The sequence below is a fragment of the Colias philodice genome, chromosome 10, assembly GCF_061535455.1.
Source record: "Colias philodice isolate Cphi_HAF_F1 chromosome 10, ilColPhil1 Martin Lab GWU primary, whole genome shotgun sequence".
In the NCBI taxonomy this organism is placed as follows: domain Eukaryota; kingdom Metazoa; phylum Arthropoda; class Insecta; order Lepidoptera; family Pieridae; genus Colias; species Colias philodice.
In genome coordinates this window covers 6,728,504-6,752,379 of record NC_143095.1, presented here as the reverse complement: position 1 = coordinate 6,752,379, position 23,876 = coordinate 6,728,504, and the positions used below count along the sequence as shown (strand labels likewise).

At 32.7% G+C, this 23,876-nt stretch overlaps 1 protein-coding gene across 2 annotated transcripts in view; it reads right to left on the bottom strand.

Moving 5' to 3' along the window:
* Window positions 1-21,495, bottom strand: part of Cad96Ca (tyrosine kinase receptor Cad96Ca) — a 44,247-nt gene extending 22,752 nt beyond the window's left edge. For both annotated transcript variants that reach the window (XM_089700005.1, XM_089700006.1), the window contains exon 1: window positions 21,293-21,495. In XM_089700005.1, coding sequence (XP_089556131.1) covers window positions 21,293-21,338 — 46 coding nt within the window. In that variant the 5' untranslated portion in view covers window positions 21,339-21,495. The remainder of the gene's footprint in view (window positions 1-21,292) is intronic.
* Window positions 21,496-23,876: the final 2,381 nt, after the last annotated feature.

Genomic DNA, 23,876 nt, shown 5'->3' with positions numbered 1-23,876 from the left:
TCCTGCTATTTATAATAAAGTAAACTATTGAACGCACTGTTACTTTTATCAATAGATTAGTCAGAACTCACGCAAACGAATCCGCGGGCCAAAGATGTTCATACTCAAAGATTGTTTAATTCCAGGCCATTAAAAGGCAGGCAATTAGCAGAGCTAATTGTACTAATGCGGCTTATAAGTTAAAGTCAAAGGATTTAATTTCGAGTTAAAACTGTAGTTATGCGTTAATCTCTATGTTGTTATAACAGCATTATAGTATTTATAATGTCTGTGACTAGACTCATTCAAATTTAAATGTTAATTATTATACGAAATGTTATATAAATTGAAAAATATTAAATGGATGTTTTACATCATATTTCTTTATGAAACCGAGGTTAACATAACCTTTTATATGATTGTTGTAAACTTTTATGTGTATATTATGTTATCTTTATCACTTTTATACCGATAAAATTCCAAATTGATAAGTTATGATTTAATCGAATAATCTTCAGATGTGTACATTTTATTTACTTCTCTGACTACTCAAGTACCTTAATTGTTATCAGTATTGAAGTCTTCCACGAAATATTGCTTTTGCTTTATTCATACTGACAAGCGTATAGAAACACTATCCTAAATTCTATTGTTTGGTTTATATCAAATTTAAGCCCGAGTTGGGGTAACCTCTAAGATAAATTGTATCACAATATAGCTTTTCTCTTTAAAGCTTATAATTTCATTCTAATCTTTTTGTGGATCGTTTGTACTGAATTTATAATAGGTAATTGAGCTTCAATATTATACCTATTTAAGTGAATTGAAATGCTTAGACTTTATACAATTAATATTATGGTGAATTTAATGACGTTTTTTGCTAGACCACAAAAATAGTCACTGCAACGTTTGGTTTTAAAATGGTTCACAAGTTTGTTGCCTTATTAAAAGTTAAAGAAAATTAAATTCAAATTCTTTTTAAAATATATAAAAAAAGACGGGTTGCACTCCGGGAGTGTCGGCAGCTGAAGTGAAAACTTGATTATTAACGTTCAGCATGTTTGATATTTTGGAATGGTATCCGTCTTACGCATGGAATATAAGGGCTAAAAAAAAATCCGTCTTACGCTTTTTCGATCAGGTCACGTGTCCTGACGCGAATTTAAGATTTTATACCTACCCATTACAGAAAAAGTGCTCAACGCCGCTAAAGAAGTTTTCACTTCAACATTTTCTTTCTCGGTAACCACAATAACGTGACCTATAATTGAAGCTCGAAGCACTCATTGTAATAATGAATGAAACTTTATATACACATGAAAGATTTTCCATTGAAGCAGATAATAAGAAAAAATAAAGAGGCATATTTAAAACAAAGGCCTTGTTGACTTGAATTGACGCAGAATGAAAAGAAAATTATACTGGTTACGATAAATTATAAATTGGAATTAGGTAACCAAATTATTAAATTCATTCGTTTGAAAATATTTCAGTATTTTCTTTCTACCTATAACTACAAATTGTTTAAAATATGATTGAAAAAACTCCCTATAAAAGTTTTTTCGTAATTGAAAATCGATATCATAAATTTTGGAATACCTACTCGAAAAGAAAAATATTAACAGTTGGAAGAGTTATTTACATTATCATATTTTATTAACAATATCAATCATTACATTAAAAGTTTATTAGGAGTTGTGTCTGTGCATACCCTGATTGACTGTACATTCAAATAAAGATAGATTATAATAAAAAAAATAGATGTGAGTAAGTATTTTTGCTTTATTTCTCAGAATAACATTTGAAGTAATCTTGTCACATTTACTAGCATCGCACCACTTTAAAGAACATCAGGCTATAACGGGGCTTTTGTCCTAATGTGGAGCAATTTGTGAAGAGAATTTCCCTTATTTATTGACTAAATTATTTGTTTAGACGAGCTATCCGGAAAATGTTCTGTCTTATACTCTTATCACTTTGGGTAGTAATAGATCTTGTCCGATTCTTTTACCCGATATGCACACAAAATTTCATGGGAATCGGGAAAGCCCTTTCGAAGGAGTTAACTACAAACATCACGACATAAGAATTTTATACTTTTATTAAATATTATCGTATTCAGTAAATTATTATTATTTATTACCTACCTAAACCAACCTACTAGGTACCTATTTATTATTTACTCAACTAGGTATATTGAAACAATTATTCCTAGAAAAAAGAGCATGTGTGCCGAGCACACGTGCCAGAAATGAAACTTCATTGACAAGATTCAAAGATACCAAAATCGTCTCCTTACTCCATGACGTGACGCTATTGCCATGACGAGACCTCGAAATATTACTCTCAACGCGCCTAAAGAAGTTTCACTTCAAAAAATTTTGCAATATCCGTGGGTACAATTGAATAGAGCGCAATTTCGCAACGCATACAAATAAACTGTTTACAAACAATCAAGAATTAATTAAATTAAAAAATCATCATTGTGATTTCAAAGCACCGTAACAATAACGCGTCAACAATCGTCCACCACAAATAGCAATGAAATTGTATTGTATTTTATTTTCAAGTAACATTATACAGGGAACGCTGTAAAGACTGAATACAATTAAAGAATGTTCTTAGGATAATATTCCCTAATTAATAGTTACGGTAAGGTCAAATAATTACTCTACTAATAGAATATTTGTTTGAGGAGAAAGTGGGTAGGTACATATTTTTTTACCAAAGTGCTTAATGGAGCTCTTCCTACGACGACAAAAATAAAAAAGTTTATGGAAATTTTCACCGTGCAAAAGGCATCACTTCTATCCTGCTAGGCTGCTAACTCATGTTCACTATACCATGATAAATAATAAATAGGTAATAATATAAGTAAATAATTATTGAAAATGAATCATGGTTCTTCCAAGAACAGCACAGTCATTGCGATTAAGAAAATATAATCTCATCATTTTTAATAATTTACAACTGAAACCAAAGCAAAATCCTAACATAGAGTAAGAACATCCATAAGAATATGAACATTAATTGTCTAAAAAATAATATTAACAAAAATACCTACTTATATTTTGGCAAAACGATGATATGACCGTGTGGGTGCATCATCAACGTCATGGGGACTTTTTGTCATTTAATTAAAAATCGGGTTGATTGATTAGATATTTGGACAAAGCTAGTCGTCCGCTAAACGGATGAATAAAATAAATTAGTCGTCCGATTACCGGATGAATAAAATAATTTAATCGTCCGATAACATCTATTTATCTATATAGTTAGGTTATCGGGGTTTCTTTAGAGAACTGCCGCACGTATTATAGGTTTTTTGTGGGGGGAGGAGGGGGGAGGCGGGCACACGTTGGTATTTGATTTTTTTTTTGCGCGTCGACGGAGCCCCGCTTCGCGGGGCTCCTATTTCTGTGTAGTTTTTTTTTTAAGAAACCTAACCTAACCTAACCTAACGGCTAACCTAACCTAAACTTGATTTTTTTTTGCGCGTCGACGGAGCCCCGCTTCGCGGGGCTCCTATTTCTGTTTAGTTTTTTTTTAAGAAACCTAACCTAACCTAACCTAACGGCTAACCTAACCTAAACTTGATTTTTTTTTGCGCGTCGACGGAGCCCCGCTTCGCGGGGCTCCTATTTCTGTTTAGTTTTTTTTTTAAGAAACCTAACCTAACCTAACCTAACGGCTAACCTAACCTAAACTTGATTATTTTTTTGCGCGTCGACGGAGCCCCGCTTCGCGGGTCTCCTATTTCTGTGTAGTTTTTTTTTTAAGAAACCTAACCTAACCTAACCTAACGGCTAACCTAACCTAAACTTGATTTTTTTTTGCGCGTCGACGGAGCCCCGCTTCGCGGGGCTCCTATTTCTGTGTAGTTTTTTTTTAAGAAACCTAACCTAACCTAACCTAAAGGCTAACCTAACCTAAACCTAACCTAACGAATTAAGGGCGAATATCTCGGCCATTTTTGATTTTAGAGAAAAGTTGTTCCTATAAAACATGCTTATATTAGCGTAATCTTTACGATAAAATAATAATAAATAGGTGTTATAATGACACCAACTCCATCAAAAATTTTCTAAGTCCTGCGCCCCCTTTGCTTTAGTCCAACCCAACTAGCTTTAGTGTTAAAAGGTTATCTATTAATCCGAATAATCGGACGATTAAATTATTTTATTCATCCGGTAATCGGACGATTAAATTATTTTATTCATCCGGTAATCGGACGACTAATTTATTTTATTCATCCGTTTAGCGGACGACTAGACACTTCGTAGATATTTTTACGAAATTTTGACAATGATCCAAGGACAATAAAGGGGTGTAAAATGAGATTAAATTCCTAGTGTGATAAATTATTGGTTAAACATATGTTCATTTTGTTGTGACATCTTTCTTCCGGTAAGGATATCAAAGCGTCGTAACTAAAGTTTCTTAAATTTATATGTATATTTAAGTACTTATTACTAAATACGGAAAGACATGCAAAAGAATCTTTCATGCTTTCCTAAGCTTATTTGAACACGTGCAAACCACCCATATCACGAGTACCATTATAAGAAAATCTTTCTTCTATTAAAGCCTGTTTTGAAAACTATTGAATATAGAGTTCTTTTTATATGTAATATCAAATGAGTCCCTTTCCGCTAAGAGTGGATTGCTAAGAATTTGCACATTAAGGGAAAGTCTGGGTAATTGTGTATGTAATGCAAGCATTTCTGAGTAGCAAAGAAAATTTATACACGTGGGTAAGATCCAGTTTTATAATAGATATTAAAATATTTATCGCAAATTTCTAGTAAACTCAAATTAAGCCTAGAAGTTATTTTAACTATACCTATCTACGGGGAAAGCATTTGCGTCAACATTCAATATCTATGTTAAGTTGGTGTTTTTTCGTATGCGTGGGTATATTATATTATTATAGGCACCTTGGTAGGTACGTTGTCAGGATTGCTGCTTTTTGGAGTACCGCGCAATACCGATATAAAGTCAAAGTATTTGACTAGCAGATACGATTTTGGTAGGTACGTTAAAATATCTAAAATAATTAGAGCAAGCGCGCACGAGCAACTTTGTCTCCGCAACTTTTTTGTCTCTGCAACTATTTTGTCTCTCCCACCCATGGGCTAGTATGAAAGTGCGCGCACGTAGCGACGCAACTCCCCATACAAATTGATGGGAGAGACAAAATAGTTGCGGAGACAAAGTTGCTCGTGCGCGCTCGCTCTTAGATACTAGGCACAACATAATACTACACTTTCATAAAAAGACGCAGACTACAAAAGTCACAACTTGCAGATACGCAGTCAAAAATTCTAATTTTTTTATTGATTTAAAATACTTACGGTTATGCCTCTATCAATCGCGATGAAATTCAATATTTTGGGATATATCGGCTTTTCAGCCTAGAGCTTAATCTGAGAACTTTTTAGAACAGGCCAAATGAAAATAAACTGTAAGCCGTTTGGAAAAACCAGCGGCTAGATTTTGTGTTGTAACTTTTACTACACTCCATTGTTATTTAGATTTCTATGCTACACTCAGTACAAAGAAACGTTTGTTTTAAATTGAATTTATCTGCTTTGTTGAACCGAATATTAATTATAGACAGTTTATTATTGAATAATATATTCAATATCAAGTTGTATTTTCGAATTTTACTATACATGTATGTCCTTGAGGATCTACGTAACTGTGTAAGAGTGGTATAATTATGAGTTATTATTAGATAGTTAAATGCTTTTTGACTAAATTTTCTTGAATATTTAACGTGCTTTTCTTAGTTACTGGAAAGCATCTGGTCAAATATGACAAGAAAATAGCACAAATATTGGAAAAGCTAAGTTTAATTTCATTCTACATCGTACTACGTACAAATAGGTATTTAGAAGAAAGACTTTATTTGATTTCCTGTAGCCTGTTATGTAGCTAACGGACATAATAGACAATATAATCTTTGAAAGTACAGCCCCTTTTAGTTATTGCTCATTGATCTATTTAATTTTAATAATTAATTTATTTCGATATCGGTCGGTTAAGCATACTTTTATGAATTTTTAAAATCTGAGAATAAAATATCAGATTTTTAAACAATGAAACACCCGCTTTTTGTACGTACATATGTATTATAAACCAAATATAAGTAGATTTAATTTAAATGAAGATAATATAGAATAGTTTCTGGTTAGTAGACCATTGAGTAGACCGTAGGTACTATGCAAGCGCAGCTATAATATTTATTAATTATTATTTAGTAAGAAATCTGGTTCAGAAATTCGCAGCTACACTATAGAATTTGCATCATTTCTGAATACTACACATTAAAAAGATTAAACTCAAGCTGGGAACGTAAATCATGTATCTCGCTCGAATTATACCGAGATGCAAGTTCAACTTAATGCGCGGGCGCAGTGAAAGCGACTTTCACTTATTACATTATCTTATCAACATATCGCTGTATGCTGTAATTGAGTTGTTTGAGGTAACAAAACTCATTCATAAGGGTCTAAAATAACATATATTTGTAATTTTTGAAAAGTTGCTACCTACCTACAGAAAAATGGTTGTTGTTTCTAGGAAATGTAATTAGGGTGATGAAATAAAATATCTATAATATTTGACAAGAGAGCGTAACTCGTGGAAACAAACAGTGTTATCCAGTTGTAACCTTCTCCTATTACCTATAGGTACCTAGGTAATAATTAGTCAGGTTAGTTTAAAAAATGTTTTCGTGTGTGCGTTCGTGTCCATGTCTATCTTATTACCTGCAGTGCAAAAATTGGGCAATTTTTTTTTCAGATGTTAAAGTTTATTTAAATGTATTCAATGTATTCACACCTAGAACCGTAGCTGACATCATATTAATAAATGACATCTGTTTGTTTGTCCCCTTGTTTTAAATTGGTTAATAATATCTTTGTACGGAAAAATAAAAGTTTAACGTAAAAGAAGTGTTGTGTACAACGATTGTCGTTGATTGAAGATTAACGGCTGCGTAATTCATGAAGAATAGAATATTTTTTCTTCGATAAACAGAAGTTATAAGTGCATTTGATAGACGAAGATTTATTAGTCTTGAAAATTCTTTATTGAAGCAAGATTAAACGGAAATGGTTTCTTAGTTGATTGCACTTTAGATGCAATTTATTCCAACAATTATTATACGATCGAGCGAATAGAATAATTTACAATAAAGAATTAATTACAAAGAGAGGCTCTTGTGTTTGCCAGTCAGAATGATTGGCTTCTGTGACTTTATATATTACCCTTACAAATAAATTAAAGACTTGCAAACGAAATGATTTATTAAATATCTTATTTTTCTCAATATTTCAAACCTTTTAATAAAATACATAAATCAAGTTTAAATCCACCGAAGTCTTAAATATAAATTAGTAGCGATCGTGAAAATTTTTTCGTTTGTAAGCAATTTAAATTGAAATAATTCAAAGACATGAAACAGACATTGGCATTCGGGGCGATAGCCGTAGTAAATATCTTCTGAAAATAATCTGTTTAACTTGTCAATTTATTTTTTAATAGTGTGAACCAACTTATACGAAGGAGCACATTTATTAAAGGAGCATATTTATTATTCAGTGGTTTATATTTAGTAAGTATGTAATTATTGCACGACTCATGATGCGAAGCATCTGAGAGTGCTTTACGATCGAAAAATTTTTTTCGCCTCATTTTTGCAGCTATTCTTATTATTATAGCCTTGTTAGTTCACGGAATCAAGATATTTTGCATAATATTGTCGAGATAATTTAATGGAGATTAATCCCATACTTTTTAAAAATTGATTTACTTCAATAGAATTGGAAAAAAACACCGAAATAGGTCAAACAATTTTCCTGTCCGTCATGTGTGAAACCTGAAAACACTATAACTTGTTAAAAAATCCATCATTTGAGTTAATTTTTTTTTTTAAATATTCTAATCGACGATTGTAGGTCACTGAATGCGAATGATTAATTAATTCAGTGTCGGCTAATTGCAATTAATAAAAAACGAAAACTACAAGACTGTAATATATATCTATATATATATATATATATATATTTTTTTATATTTCATAATTAAATGAGCATTATGAGTCGTGCACTTTTGGATTTTCCAAACTTTTAATTAATATACAAACAAAAAAAGTATTATTAGTGGGTACATGAAAATATTATTGTAACTGTCCAGTGTCCACCGTAAGACCGCAGTTACGTTTTGTTCATAGATAGTTATAAATTCCTATCCTTTAGCAGTATTTTATATTATTGATCTTTTGTATTTTTATATAATAAAAATATAAACGTACACAAATAAATATATTTAGAAATTTTTTTTAATTACATTCATCGAACAAGCTTTGTATATTATGTATATAATCGGCGAATTGCCATTTTTAAACCAAAACATTTTTGTTTTTATTTAAAGATCTCTCAAAATGAGTTTACCATTGCTTTGTCTAATTGATATATTATATTTATTCGTCTTATTTTTCTTAAATTGAATTCAAACAAACTACACTTAAAATAGTCTTCAGTATAAAAAATTTCGAATATTACGAATAAGTGGAAGATTTGTGCGTACAAAAACGTACGGCAAAACATAAGGATTCCAATACTGGTTCACCTTGAACATTCAAGTGGATTGTAATATGAACATCACCACGCATTTAATAATATTATATTCGATTTCAAAGGACTGTGTTGGGTTTTCCACATATGTTTTTGGGCTACCTACGCGAAAAATATATTGTCTGGTGCATTTTTTTTTAATTTAGTTACCTTAGTTGTCATGATGTCTTAGCTGCTCGATCCCTGTGATTGAATGCTATCAATATTATGTAGTGTCGTATAGTTATACCTACGTATAAAATGTAAGTGATATATATTAATCTAATAGTTATACTATGCTAATACCAAGCTTTATATTAACGTTTCATTAAGGCGAGGTATTTCAACGCGTCGTTTGTGCGAGTCGCTCCTCGCGTCGGCTTGTCAAAAAACGCTGGGCAACGTTAAGTTCTGAGATTATAATATTATGTAGATATTTAATAATTACAGGGCTTCAGTTGAAAACCAAAATTTAGCACGTTTTCTGCAGTACATCAAAATACATATCTTTATATAAAAATTATTTGCAAAATCAGAAATTTCATTATTAAATAATTCGTTTTCGATTCTTATTTTTTTTTTATGTATTAGCGGGCAAACGAGCTGGCGCGTCACCGGATTAATGCGATGATTGGCGCCGCCCATAATCACCCACAAGACCAGCCCCCCTAGTCAAGTGGCTTTCTGTTAGCGTAGCGTTCAATAGAATAGACTACGAATGTATGAGATTGACGTAACCTGTAGATACGTTTATCTACAGCCTACGTCAATCTCACACATTCGTAGTCTATTCTATTGAACGCTACGCTAACAGAAAGCCACTTGACTAGGGGGCTGTACGGTTGCAGTTTTTATGATTTTATATGATTGAGCAAAATACACGTAGTTGTGTAACAAATTAGCACACTTTTTAAGCAATATCTTGAAGTGTATTGATTATTTTTTCTAAAAGCGTCATATAATTGCAAATACATGAAAAATTTGATCTTGCAAACCAATTTTACTCCGCTTCGCTGACGGGACTCCCCTTAACAAAATATACAATTCGAATTGTAATATTTTAACCATACTGGCTGCAAATGAATGTGGATATGAATAAAATCCCTGAATCGCTTGAATTAAAACTCCACACATCGTAAGCTCGGATTAAAAATAAAAATATGCATCTATAATGGCAATTATGTATTGTAAAATTCATCTTCGTTTTAAACTTAATGAATATGAAGCGTCCTACTTCATTAATGCACTGAATGTATCGAATTTAATTTCGCAATTGCTGAATCGAATGTAATGGTATTATTGTAAATTGTTTCCTCTTGAATTTATTGTTTCTCCGCACTGTTGAGGACGAATATAATATTATTAGAAATTTAGATGGAAATTGTAATTCTACTATGGGAATGATGATATTTATTGCTACAGTGTCAGTATGAACAATAAGCATATTCTTAAAAAAAGGAAAAAATGTAATTTTAGAAAGAGTCCAAATTTTTAAGCCATAGAATAAGAGGTTCTCCTCAACTTAACAATTCCGATAACTAAGTATTCTACGAATGTTGTTCTCATTCAAGAAAACCGTTAAAGAATTTTGTCTTCGAACCAAATTGAATTTAAATAATTTACAAATCTCTGAAATATCGAAGACTACCTTAAATAGAAAAGGTTCTATAACACGCAATTCCAGTGTCCGCTAAATTATAACTGGCTTTTATCAAAGCTGACGCCTGACCTTTCCCCGACACATTCCAATAATAAGTGGTAGATGTCCACACAACCGCACAGTTCGGACTGGCCCTAATTCCGATTCGGTGCTAATCCTAACTTCTAGTGAAGTGTGGTTCGTGCCTAAGCGAAATTTACCTGTCTAATTAGGTATTGGAGAATTTGTGAAGATTTTTATTTTGCAATTTGAAGCAGTAGGTAAAATGTGTAGACAGGCAGTCTTTAGGTATAGTGTTATGTTAACAGTAATAAGACATATCTATACGGTATGAGCAAATGGAAGTTTAGGAAGAATATGAAACCTTATAAGAATACGAGTAATACTGTAATAACTAATAACACAGTTGTAATACAATTAAATTTTCGGATTTATTGTTGAATTTCGCGGAAGGGAGCTTTATGGCGAGCTATAATTTGAATTATTATATTGCGGTCATGAAATTTTACTTATGTAAGCGCTGTCTTTGATGTCATAAGGATGTCATTAAGTCGAAATATTTACACTGAGATTATACCTATCTACAATAACTATATTATATAGTTTTGTTTATTATGACTAATTATATTTTTTATGATCGTTGCAGCATTTACTTGGAATTATGTAGGTATTATATATATTTTAAAGACCTAATATTATGTAGACTAAAGATGAGAATTCAATTGTGATCTTTTTTCATCCCAAGAGCTTTCTTTTATATAACTATCTCTGTCATACGTACTAATAACATGCGATAGAAGAAGGCGGCTGCATGTGAGCATACCATGACCTTGATATCATGAGAATAGGTTGATTCAATAGGATGTGTGCACGTATGCTAGTAGACTAAGCTATCAGAACATGCTTGAAGTTTCTCTGTATTTAAGTCTTATACAAAATAAGGTCGTATCACATAGTATTAAAGTAGAAAATTGCATACTCTGTACGGGGTTTTATGGAATTTATCGGAGCCGATACGACGTGTGTGCACTCGCAAGTACCAGGACTATAGGACTACTTAGAGATTCAAAGAAATGATAAATATTTCTATAACCTCAGCAAGTGTAGGTTACATGGTGAAAACCTATGTTAGTTTTAATACACTGTACCTACATTCATACTCTGATTTGATTTTGATTGCTAGTCATTAAATGTGTTCTTAATCGTTTGATAAGAAGTCAAAGTGCGTAGAGCATGTTATCTAGGAATACGACTATATTCAATTGGTGATTATAACATAAAATTATTGTTGATCAGTACCTAGACTGAGTAAAATTTTATTATTTTAAACAGAGTTAGACTTATTAACAAAAAAAATATCGAGTAGGTACCTATAGTGGAGTCCTTTAAATAGGCAATAATTAAATTTTGACAAAACAAATATTTACGTACTTGATTGATATAATTGCTGCTATACACAGACTTTTAGGTGCTTTTAGGATGTTTAAACATTATAATTTGAAATAATATGAAGTCGAACACAATTATCTCTGTCATGTAAAATAATGACTTCATACAAAACAAACATCTTTAGATATTAATTGACGGTGGTTTTCAGTATGTATATTTTTAGACAATATTATAGGAATATAACAGCTTAGACTCCTACTGTATATTTTATCCATTGAGCTTTTAACAATATCATTATATTTGACACTACCTATTTAACTTCAGACTTACGAAAATTCAATCCATACTAATATTATAAATGCGAAAGTAACTCTGTCTGTCTGTCTGTTACTCAATCACGCCTTAACTACTGAACCAATTTGCATGAAATTTGGTATAGAGATATTTTGATACCCGAGAAAGGACATAGGATAAGTTTTATCCCGGAAATCCTACGGAAACGGGTTTTTCTTTGAAAACGCGGGTGAAGCCGCGGGCGGAAAGCTAGTAGAATATAATTTTAAATATAAATTGGTATAATATTATAGCATATAGATATTTGTTCTAACTTCTAACCATAATAACGTCATCTTGCAACTAGCATTGAGATGCAATGCTCATCTTTGATCTACAGATGGTATTAATTATTACTGACGCGTAATAACAATAATTACAGGATATATAATACCCACTCATTGTTAAATGTTCCTTGACGTTATGTTTACCTAGTAGGTACATTTACTTTATATAGAGTTTATTTTAGCACGATTCATTTCGCAAAGTCTACATACAAACAATTTCGTTCATCGCGAGTTGCACGGATAAATCGCTGTGCGAATTATAATTATTATATAGTGTAAAAGTGGAATTATTAACTATTTATTCAGTTTAATAACTAATTATAGACGCTGTGTAACATCAGTGAGCATTTTTTGTGTAATATTATCACTTAAAATATACAGTTTTTGGTTGATAATACAAATTTTACATCAAAGAACTTATAACGTACGAACAGTTGAAGTGTTAATCATTAAAACGCGTAAGCGACGCGTTTTTCACGGCGCTTAAGACCTTTTTCTCGCCACCGACCACTGCTTCGCATCAACGTTCGGAATACCATTTACGGTTTACCCTGTTTTGTATTTACAAAATCACACAGCGTTCACACTAATTACGCTTTATAAAATATCATAAAATTAATAATAGATTAAAATGCCTACAAGAAATTGTTCTGGTTGCATGAAAGTTATTAAAAGCAGAGAGGGCCTTCAATGCTTTGCATGTAAAGAATGGTATGACTTATTATGCGCGAATATATCTGATAAACGGTATAAATTAATGACTCTCGAAACTAGGAATTTGTGGAAATGTCCAGTATGTATCAGCAAACTACCAAAAAAAGATAATTCGAACACTCCTGCCAGATCGACTCGGGACTTGAGCCCAACAACTGTAACTCAATTAAATGTAATTAATTCGCCCATTTTGCCAAGTGAAGCGCAACGCTCCGAAACACAAAATGAATACGTCGATACACTACTAAAATATATCACGGGAGGTAAGCTGAGGGACATTATAAGACAAGAAATAGACCAAGCATTTCGGGATTCGATAAAAAATATTATTAACGAGCACTTTGGCAAAATAAACGAATTAATATCCACTTTTCAAGATTCGCTAACATTTTTCAACGAGCGTTATGAGGAAATGAAAACAACTTTGGAAGAAAAATGTCGCACAATAAATAAGCTGGAAATGGATAATATAAAATTAGTCCAGTCGGTAAATGACATGAAGAAAAGCCTTAATACGATTGAACAACATGCCCGATCGAGTAACATTGAATTGCAATGCGTACCAGAATACCGCAATGAAAATCTATTAAACACAGTCCTTCAACTAAGTAAAACTATTAAATGTGACATTAAGGATACAGATATTCTTCTATGTACAAGGGTTGCTAAACTGAATACGCAGAGTTCAAGGCCACGTTCTATTATTGTGAAATTCAGTAGCCCAAGATTTCGAGACACATTTTTAGCTGCAACATCCATATTCAATAAGAAAAAGGACTTAACAGAGAAGTTAAATACCAGTCACTTAGGAATTGCAGCGAATCCCCCTATACCTATATATGTCACCGAGCATCTTTCGCCGATCAACAAAACCATCTACGCGGCTGCCAGACTTAAATCTAAGGAACAGCATTATAAATTTGTTTGGGTGCGTAGTGGAAAAGTTTTCATGAAGAAGGATGAAACGTCAAACACCATTTTTATAGATAGCTTAGAAAAACTTTCCTCGTTGTAGTGGTTTCTATAGTTTCAGTAAATTTATAGCAAATTGGTCATATTCTGGTGCTCTAAACCATATAACATTCGACTCGGTTAAGCTATACTATCAAAACACTAGAGGCCTTCGTGGAAATCTTGCTAAGGTGCGCCAGCATATACAGACTGAAGATTTCGATGTTTACATATTTACGGAAACGTGGCTTTGTAGCGGCATCTTTGATTCTGAAATGTTTGATGGTAAGTTCACGGTTTATCGTAGAGATAGGGAAACATCTTCTCTATATCGACACAAAAGTATAGGTGGAGGAGTTCTGGTAGCGGTATCTAATAAACTCGTTTCTTCGCGTATGCATAACTGGGAGAGCAACTGCGAAGACTTATGGGTCACGATCGAGTTGCAATCACAAAAATCAAATGGACACAGTTTGCTCAAGCTTTGTGCTGTTTACTTAGCCCCCCCAATTCGGGTTGATGTTTTTGATCATTTCATTGATAATTGCCACACTGCATTGGAGAGATCTTGTGATAATTTCACATTGATCGTGGGTGACTTCAACTTGCCCGGTATAAACTGGGTAACGCAAGACAATGCTCCGTACTTAATCACCTCTGACACTAGTACGGGGTACCTCAAAGACCGCTTGATCGATTTTAATGCATTACATAATCTTCAACAGTACAATAATATACAAAATTTTCAAAACAAAATTCTCGACCTTATACTCTCTGATATATCTGAAATACGTGTTGCTCAGAGTTCTAATCCTGTTCGTGAAGTAGATAGGTTTCACCCGCCATTAGAAATAACACCAATCATAAGCCCAAAAATAAATAAGTCCATACCAAGGAAAAAGTTTCTGTTCCATAAGGCAAATTATAACGACATCAACGAAATGCTCAAAAATATAAACTGGAATACAGAGCTCTGTCCGATGGAAGACGTCGATGTCATGGTAGATAAATTTTATAGTATTATCCACAGTATAATTAAACAATGTGTCCCTGAAGTCAAGACTTGTGGAAATAAATATCCTTCTTGGTACTCATTCAGACTTATTAAATTATTGAATAAAAAGCATAATTTACATAAAAGAATAAAAAAATACAATAACCCTATGGATATTATTGAATTCAAATATTTGAGAAAAGAATCAATGTTATTAACGAAACAGTGTTATGCTAATTATTTAAAAAATATTGAAAATTCGATAAAGATTAATCCCAAATATTTTTGGACACATGTAAAAAACTTGAGGAAGGGAAATATTTCTTATCCTTCTACCATGTCACTTGGTAATGAATCTTGTAGCAACCCAAAAGATATCTGCGACTTATTTGCAAAGTATTTCTCCTCTGTCTTTAATCCTTCTATTGTTGATTTGAACTACAAATCGATGGCTTTATCTAATGTATCCAACGTAGCTCCTATGCTCAGTGCATTTTCAATATCGAGTCATACAATTAAAAAGGCATTATTGGCCTTGGACCTGAGTAAAGGACCAGGTCCAGACAACGTCCCGCCCATATTTCTTACCCGTTGTGCAAGCATGCTGTCCGTTCCCCTGGCGCTAATTTTTAATACTTCCCTTAATAATGGTCTGTTTCCATCAGTTTGGAAACAAGCTCGAATTGTACCCGTATATAAGGGTGGCAATCGTGATCTTATATCAAACTATCGCCCAATCTCCATCCTTTCTACCTTGTCAAAGGTCTTTGAGTCAATGGTTTATGAAGTACTCCACAAGCATGTCTACTGTCATTTTTCTGAATCTCAACACGGTTTTATGACTAAAAAGTCTACTAATACAAATCTTGTAACATATGTAAGTAATTTAACCGAGGCAGTTGATCAGGGTCACCAAGTCGATGCAATTTATACCGATTTCTCAAAGGCCTTTGACAAGGTAAACCATTCAATTCTAATACAGAAATTGGAGTTGTTCGGAGTGTCTGCCACCGTCTTGAATTGGTGCAAATCATATTTGGATACCAGGCCGTCGTCTGTTGTTCTCAATGGTAGTCAATCAGAAAGTTATATCGCAACCTCAGGTATTCCACAGGGCTCGAATTTAGGGCCTTTATTCTTTAATGTTTTTATAAACGATCTGCCGGATATATTCAAACACTCCATTCCATACCTTTTTGCAGATGATCTCAAGTTAATCCGCGTAATTCGTTCAGAGACGGATGCAAATTTGCTCCAATCAGATCTGCAAAAATTAAATGAATGGTGTTCTTGTAACATGATGCTTCTGAATTGTGACAAATGCTACCATATAAAATTTACGCGCAAACACAAGATCATAGAGTCTTCATACAATATTCACGGATCGTTGTTGCAAGAAATTAAGGTAGTTCGAGATCTTGGAGTTTACCTTGATTCACAATTACGCTTTACATCTCATTACGACAACATATTGGCTGCAGCATATCGATCGCTTGGCTTCATTCTACGGTGCTCCAAAGACTTCAAAGATCCCAACACAACACTTTTTCTATACAACAGCTTTGTTCGTAGTCGTCTCGAGTATTGTTGTACAGTCTGGAACCCAACCTATCAAACGCATATAAATCGTATCGAGCGTCTGCAAAAAATACTGGTTCGGCGTTTGGCATTCAAAGCTGGAATTGCTAAATCTTGCACAAGTTACCTGGACAGGCTCAATTATTTCAGGATAATGAGTTTAAAATCTCGTCGTACAGTGTTGGATGTTGTCTTCTTATTTAAAATACTCAATCACAGCATTGTTTCTCCTGAACTATTGAGTAGAATATGTATCAATGTCCCCGCTAGGATCCCTCGTTATCCCTGCGCTATACTCAGAACTCCTCCATTTCGTACAAACTTAGGGAAACATTCCCCAATGGTTAGACTTACCAATGAATACAACGTTATCGCAGCAAAGTCACGTGAAATCGATATATTTCACAATTCACTTGCGGTGTTCAAACGTATTGTTATCAATCATTTTAATAGTATATGTTAATTAAAACATTATAAACTTATATCAGTACCTACCTAGGTTCTAACCTAATATTAGTTTAGAATACATATTAGTAAATACGACCTTTCAAATTCTTTTAAATGTATTTTCAGCAAGACGTACACTAGTCATTTAGTCATTTTTTTCACTATATATACATTTATAAAAGTTCATGTACTTATGAGAAATTTATTATAATAAGAGATACAATCTTTTCTTTTTCTTATTACACTATAATGTCTTAAAATAATATTGTCATCCGTTCAAATAATATTTGTAATATGATCGTTGTAATTTCCTGTAAGTAAAGATACATAAATCCGTATCTAAACGACAAAAAAATTGTTAAGATGAAAGAAAGAAGGACACTGCATCTAGCGGCACTCGCATTTCGGCTGATTAAAGCAAGACGACCTGCATACCTCTACGATAAACTTACGTGGATAGACGATTATCACGCTCTCAATACGCGTAGTAAGAATACCAGTCAGTTGGTAATACCGAAGCATAACACCTCAGGCTTCAAGGGTAGTTTTAAGTACGCCGCGTCCAAAATTTGGAATGACTTACCGCCACCTTTAAGATTGAATCAGGATATCTCCTTCTTAACATTTAAAAGGAAATTAAAAGAGACTTTGTTAAAGAAGCAAATTGAAGACTGGCGTGCTTCAACCCAATAGCTACCTTTCTGTTGATCTTGGCGTGATGAAATACCTATATAACCTTGGCTTCCATATCGTATCACATGTTGTACTGTTTTGATTTTCCTGAGATTTATTTATGTATATATGACACGTTATATGCCTTATAATATATTATATTATTCTTATTTATATGTTTCTGCCGTAATATAAATTATATGCATTTATTTATTTATTATTAATATTTATATACTTCCTTATCTATATATTTATTTTAAGTACCTAGACTTAATTCTTTTTTTAATATTAAGACGAACCGCAATCGCCGGTACAGCCTGAAAATCAGCGCTGCTTTTGTGCAGCATTTTGCTGAGGCTGTCTCCGTTTGCCTAATTGTAAGATATTTTATAATGTGTTTGGCTGTGTTTTTTTCTTGGCAATAAATTTCTTTTCTTTCTTTCTTTCTTTCTATAAATGATTTTTGTCGTAAGCAATTTTAGAATTAAGAGTTTTCAAACTATGTATTCTTTGTTGGAAATTCAAAATAAAAAAATAAAAAATAAAATAAATAAAATAAGTCTATGGCCGGAGACACTGTTGAAATTCGGGTTACAAAAATCCGAAAAAAATTCGCCTGGAAGCTGTGATATTAATAATTCACTTGGGCAATACTTGTTTTTATGAACATTTTCCCCGAATATCGGATAGAGGAGCTGAACCTGAAGGGCTGCCAAGGGGTATTCATTCCAGTGTGCAAAAATGACAGGGCCAGGGACAAATAAGGACGTAGCGCCATCACTTTACCACAATGGAAATAATACTGCTTTTGGACATTATGGTAAACCCGCTGAATTAAATGGAATGGTTCACCGTGATCATAGCTGTTATATACTTGTATAAATAGGGGGCAGCTAGTACGCCTCAGCAGACGTTGTTCTGCCCTATTACCCCATTTTCGTGTTTTTTCCCTATAAGAACCTTCCTAGTGCCTTCACAAGAACTTTAAAAAATTAGGCGAATTGGTCGAGCCATCGAGTTATTCACTTAGCAACATTTGGCGTTTGGCATTTTAATTAAATCGATGACAACAAATACGTGTATTCTCTATTATGTGAGATAAATAAGTTTCGTTACATCCAAACTAACACGTACAGTCTACACTCCCACAGTTGGTAACTGGATAGCAATCTATAAATTCCAAGAAGGATCACACGGTAAAACGATATCTTTACGTTATTTTCTTTTTGTATCTAAGGGAATTTCCTGAAAACGTTTCGCTATTTAAAAGTGAAAGTGTAAATAAAATGTTTTTACCTGTAACATTCCAATAAGTAATTTATTCGGGTATATTTTTGAAAACAATAGGTATCTACTTATTTAGCTGCGATTTAGCGTTTTGGTAGATGAATGATAGATTATAATTATCTATAGGTACGTGTACCAAGACTACCAAGTAGTAAGTTTTACATCTAGGTATTGGTAGTCTTTATTACGGCTGACATTTTTACCTAAAGAAAAAGGTCGAATTATCGACTTGATAACCAAAATATACAAGTACTTACCTAGGTAACACAAATCTCTTCACGTTTAATCGGATGTTAACAATAATCCATACTTCAATTATTTGCTTTACTTTTATCTCGCTTGAGCCCTGTCGAAAAGCATTGTTATGGGATCACGAATTCATTTTCCGAGTCCAATAGAGTTCCAATCGAATAATATTCGAGAGCGTTAAAAATCGTACCAAATTATATCGATATTAAAGAAATAAGGTCTCATTCCTTTGGAAAAGTTATTGCATTCTTTTTGAAGTTTACGTGGCTTTAGGTATCAAAAGCGGTGGTCATCCTTATTTTTCTCAAGAAGCTTATTTTTATAATTAATATTTAGGTACCTACCTACACTATAGGTTGGCTTTTAAAGTGAAACTTTTATTACATCGTCTCAAACTTTTTGGTCTGTGTAGCGCCATATTCTCTAATCTGTGGTAGCGCTGTGGTAGCGCATGTCGCGTGTATCGCGGCTGCCGAGTAGGTATACCTACTCGGCAGCCGACCGTCACGCGACATGCGCTACACAAAGCAGTGTTCGGAACCGTTCGAACAGTTTCACTTTTACCGTGGTTTCATAAAACCACACAATATTTTTGACTTGCGAATTGATTAAAATTGGCGAAAGCAATAGTTACAAGAAAATATTTAAGCAGCATTTAATCTATACTCTATACTAATAAGTAATATTATAAAGAGGAAAAGTTTGTAATTATGTATGTATTGTATGTATGTATTGTTTTCACGCATAAACCTTTTAACCGATTTTGATGAAATTTGGCACAGACAATCTTTAGACCCTGAGAAAGAACATAGCCTACCTTTTATTACGAAATATGTACCACGGGCGAAGCCGGGGCGGACCACTAGTATATTATAATTTACTTATAATTTAAAATATATTTACATAGAATTCAAACGTAGGTACGTTTTATTTACAAAATGTTGAAGCAGTTATAAAATGAATAATGAGGTTTTAAGATTTTTAAATCCTTATTATTTAAAACCGTTATCTCAATGCATACTGCTATTCCTAAGTTTTTGTAAGCAGGTAGTTCATACTTGTACATATTATCGAAGTTCTTACAATAATATGTCATGCTTATTGCAAAAGCATTCCTTTTTGAATTTATGTTGCCCTAATATTTCATGAGAGAATATATCGCGTAGCAGAAACCTTCCATATTGCATCACACTCTATCCTATGAACGTTAAACTACATGTGAAAGAGATACATGTACGCTAACACATTCATCGTATCCATATAAATATGTGGAAGGGCTTTATTGGGATTTAGCGACTATCTCGCTCCCACATCCTCTTCATACTAATCCTGTGTGAGATAGATACAGGGATAATAGATAACTTGTCTATGGACACAAGTTTTATGTGTGAGTTGGATCTCTAAAAGTGTGTGCATTCTGTGCTACATATGGTGAAGCTAGGCTAGATAGACCTGTTCCCTCGTTCTTATATCCTAGTAATTTCTAAGAACGTCTAATGCTCCGAGGAATTCCGTCTAATACGAGATTTCTGTTCCTATTTTATTATATTTATGTCGACTCTAGCTTTTGAATTTCAAATGAAATAACGTTGTGAATGCCGGCTAAATGTAGTCCTTTGATCACAACGGCCCCCAATCATTATTATAAAATAGCTGGTATTCCATCTAATTCGTCTAATATTTGAATAATTTTTATTTAAATGTCACACAAATATGGACATAGGTATTGTAATTAAACAATATAATATAAGCCAAAAATAAATACTTTCATCTAATTCCTTAGACTAAAATCAATCGTGATACGTGATAACAAAGGCATAAAGTTTATTTTCCCGTGGCATAGATCATCAAAGCGAAAAATTATTTACGTTATCGTGAGGTTATCTAATGTCATTTATTAGATGGCAATTAAGCTTAGAAATTAGTGATGTTATTTATTTCTAATTGTGTTTTGTCTACGCATTTATGTGGTTTCATTCTACATGCACTTGATGTAACTAAGAAAACCATGAACTAATAAATACGTACAAAAAACTATTTAGATAAGTAAATTCTTTAAAGTTTTGCTTTGTTGAACCCTTCACCTCGCAGGCCGATGTACCAGGGCAGCACATTTATGAGGAGCACTCACCTAGCGAAAAACATCCCGCGAGAAGCCACGGCCACGCGGCCAACATTGTAGTTACTGCACAGACGCGTAGGGGAGTACACGTGCTCTACGCCGCTTCATTTGTCTGGTCCCAAAGGATATCCACATCACTTCACGCACATTAATAAATGTTTTGATCACTTCACTACACTGCACTGTAATTTTTCTTTCGATATCTGGAACAAAATAGAAAACACGTGTGAATTATATGGAATAATATTTTTCCTTGTTTGATAAAACCATTGCAATGCGTAGATATAAATAACTACCAACTTTACAAATTACTTACCTGTTTTTTATTGAACTTATGTTTTTTTTACCTACCATCTTTTTTGTTTATACCAATGTATAGGACAAGCAGGATTATTACTAGTAAGGAAACTTACTAATAACTTATTAGTAGTTAATTATTAGTAAGTTTCCTCTTACATATTATACCTATATTAAGTCGGTAGACATTTTAATTATTAAAGTGTCAAAATTTAAATCATTATAAATTTATAATATAAGCATTATATTTATAAATCTTATCATTGCAACATTGTAAAACAGTCAGAAACATATATTTATGATTATTAAATATAGAACAATGAATATAATGTAAATTTTTTAATTTTATAATCCAAGCTATTGCGATTTGCGGTCTATGGATCCTCGTCTTTGACCACAATCAGTAGAGCGTGCTATTAAGCTTTCTCTATGATAATTAAATAGTTTTCCCGAACTACTCGTGGTTACTATTGTATTTGACTAATGAACAATAACAAAAATCTTCTAGTTTTATGTATTTACCTACCTACCTACCTTTTTTACCGTAAAAATCTTCTAGTTTTATGTATTTACCTAAGTAGATAATATGTATTATAGATAGAATATATTATTTTGCCATTATAATAATATGACCTAAATATAAAAGGTTGGTTATTAAAATAACAACTGTTCTGTATTATATTGAAAGGTTTGGTATGTATCTAGATTAGTTTCTCTTTTAGGGTTCGCTATTTTACGTATTACCCACTTAGATGATTTTTCTTGGCACATATACCTACATTAACCTGTCTCATTGCATTTTAAAGATAAAATAATCTAAAAATGTAAGTTTAATACAAAAAAATATTATTCTGATTTAAAACGTTCACACACTTGACACTACATAGTACGTTCTTAATATGGAGTTCAAATGTGAATGAAACCTCGTGCTTCTATTGACGTTTTCTTTCCGCTCCAATTCCGAAACAGTTTGTTAGCAGAATAGTTTTTGTTAAACCAACATGATTATGCGTACAATTTTAATGAGAATTTTCACGTTTTTGGGCATTTTAAGGAATATATTCGCGCGAAGAGATGTCACTGTATAAACTGGATTAATGATATATACATATTATTTTGCATATAGGTATTAAAACAATGCTCTCTTCGCTTTGTTTTCGCTAAAGAAACAAAAGCGAGTTTCAATCAGTCTTATGTCTACTACTGTGTATTGCTGATTGAACCATCCTCGTACTTGAAGGAAAATTATAAAAAACGAATTAAGGAAATCGGTTCAGCCGTTCTCGAGTTAGGTATGCGCTTACCAACACATTTTGCGATTCGTATTTATTATATAGAGAAGATTTGTGTCTCTGACAGATCTCTCTCTATCAATGAAATTACCCACAATGACGATGCTACGTAATTATACTGTTATTTTTAATTAGTAGAACTAACTGTTTTATCTTACTTGCGCAGTGTTAAAGTGAAATTCCACTGAGCAATGAGCGTCTGTTTATCATATCTTGCATCCATTTAAATAATAAATTATTCACTTACCTTCAACGTTTGTAAATAATAAAAGGTTTTTTTTTATGGTAAACATATTCTTATTTCTAACTTTCTAAATATTTCTAATCAAATTGTGTTTTTCATCTATCATATTTTTCTTGTTTTAACCGCAACCTTTATGAACAGGGACACCAGCGAAAAATATCTTGATATTTTTAACAAGAGCTTATTTTTATGAAATGGGAACGTTATAAATAAATGACAACAAGAGGGAAAATTTGAACACCTAAGTACCTAATACATAATTATTAATTTCTATTACCTTTACATATATATGTAATACCAAAACAAGCGTTACGTTCTGTGTTTAGGGATTATCTGTGGTGCAAATGAATTTCAATATTGGTATCAATGTCGATTTTCTTTACGAGTTTTAAGTATCCTGTTAAGAGTATTCAATATATTATTTTTATTAGAACACTTTGTATCAACTATTTTTATTCAATAATAATATATAATGTACCTATATGAATTGCTCAACGGACTACTTGATCATAACTAAAACAGGGTCACACATTCAATCCTAAGCTAGTGCGACACTTATTATCTTAATTATATTTGTAAATGAAGTCAAAATATCCCGTGTTAAATATTTAAGGTAAAGCTGTGACTCAAGTTATATGAGTATTGCTCAGCTAGGTGCAAGTTTAACTTGTAAAGTACTATATCTCAAAAGCTAAACCTCGGCTTCGCATAAACAGTACTATACCTAATGTTGGTAATGTTATTAAATTCGCAAATCGCT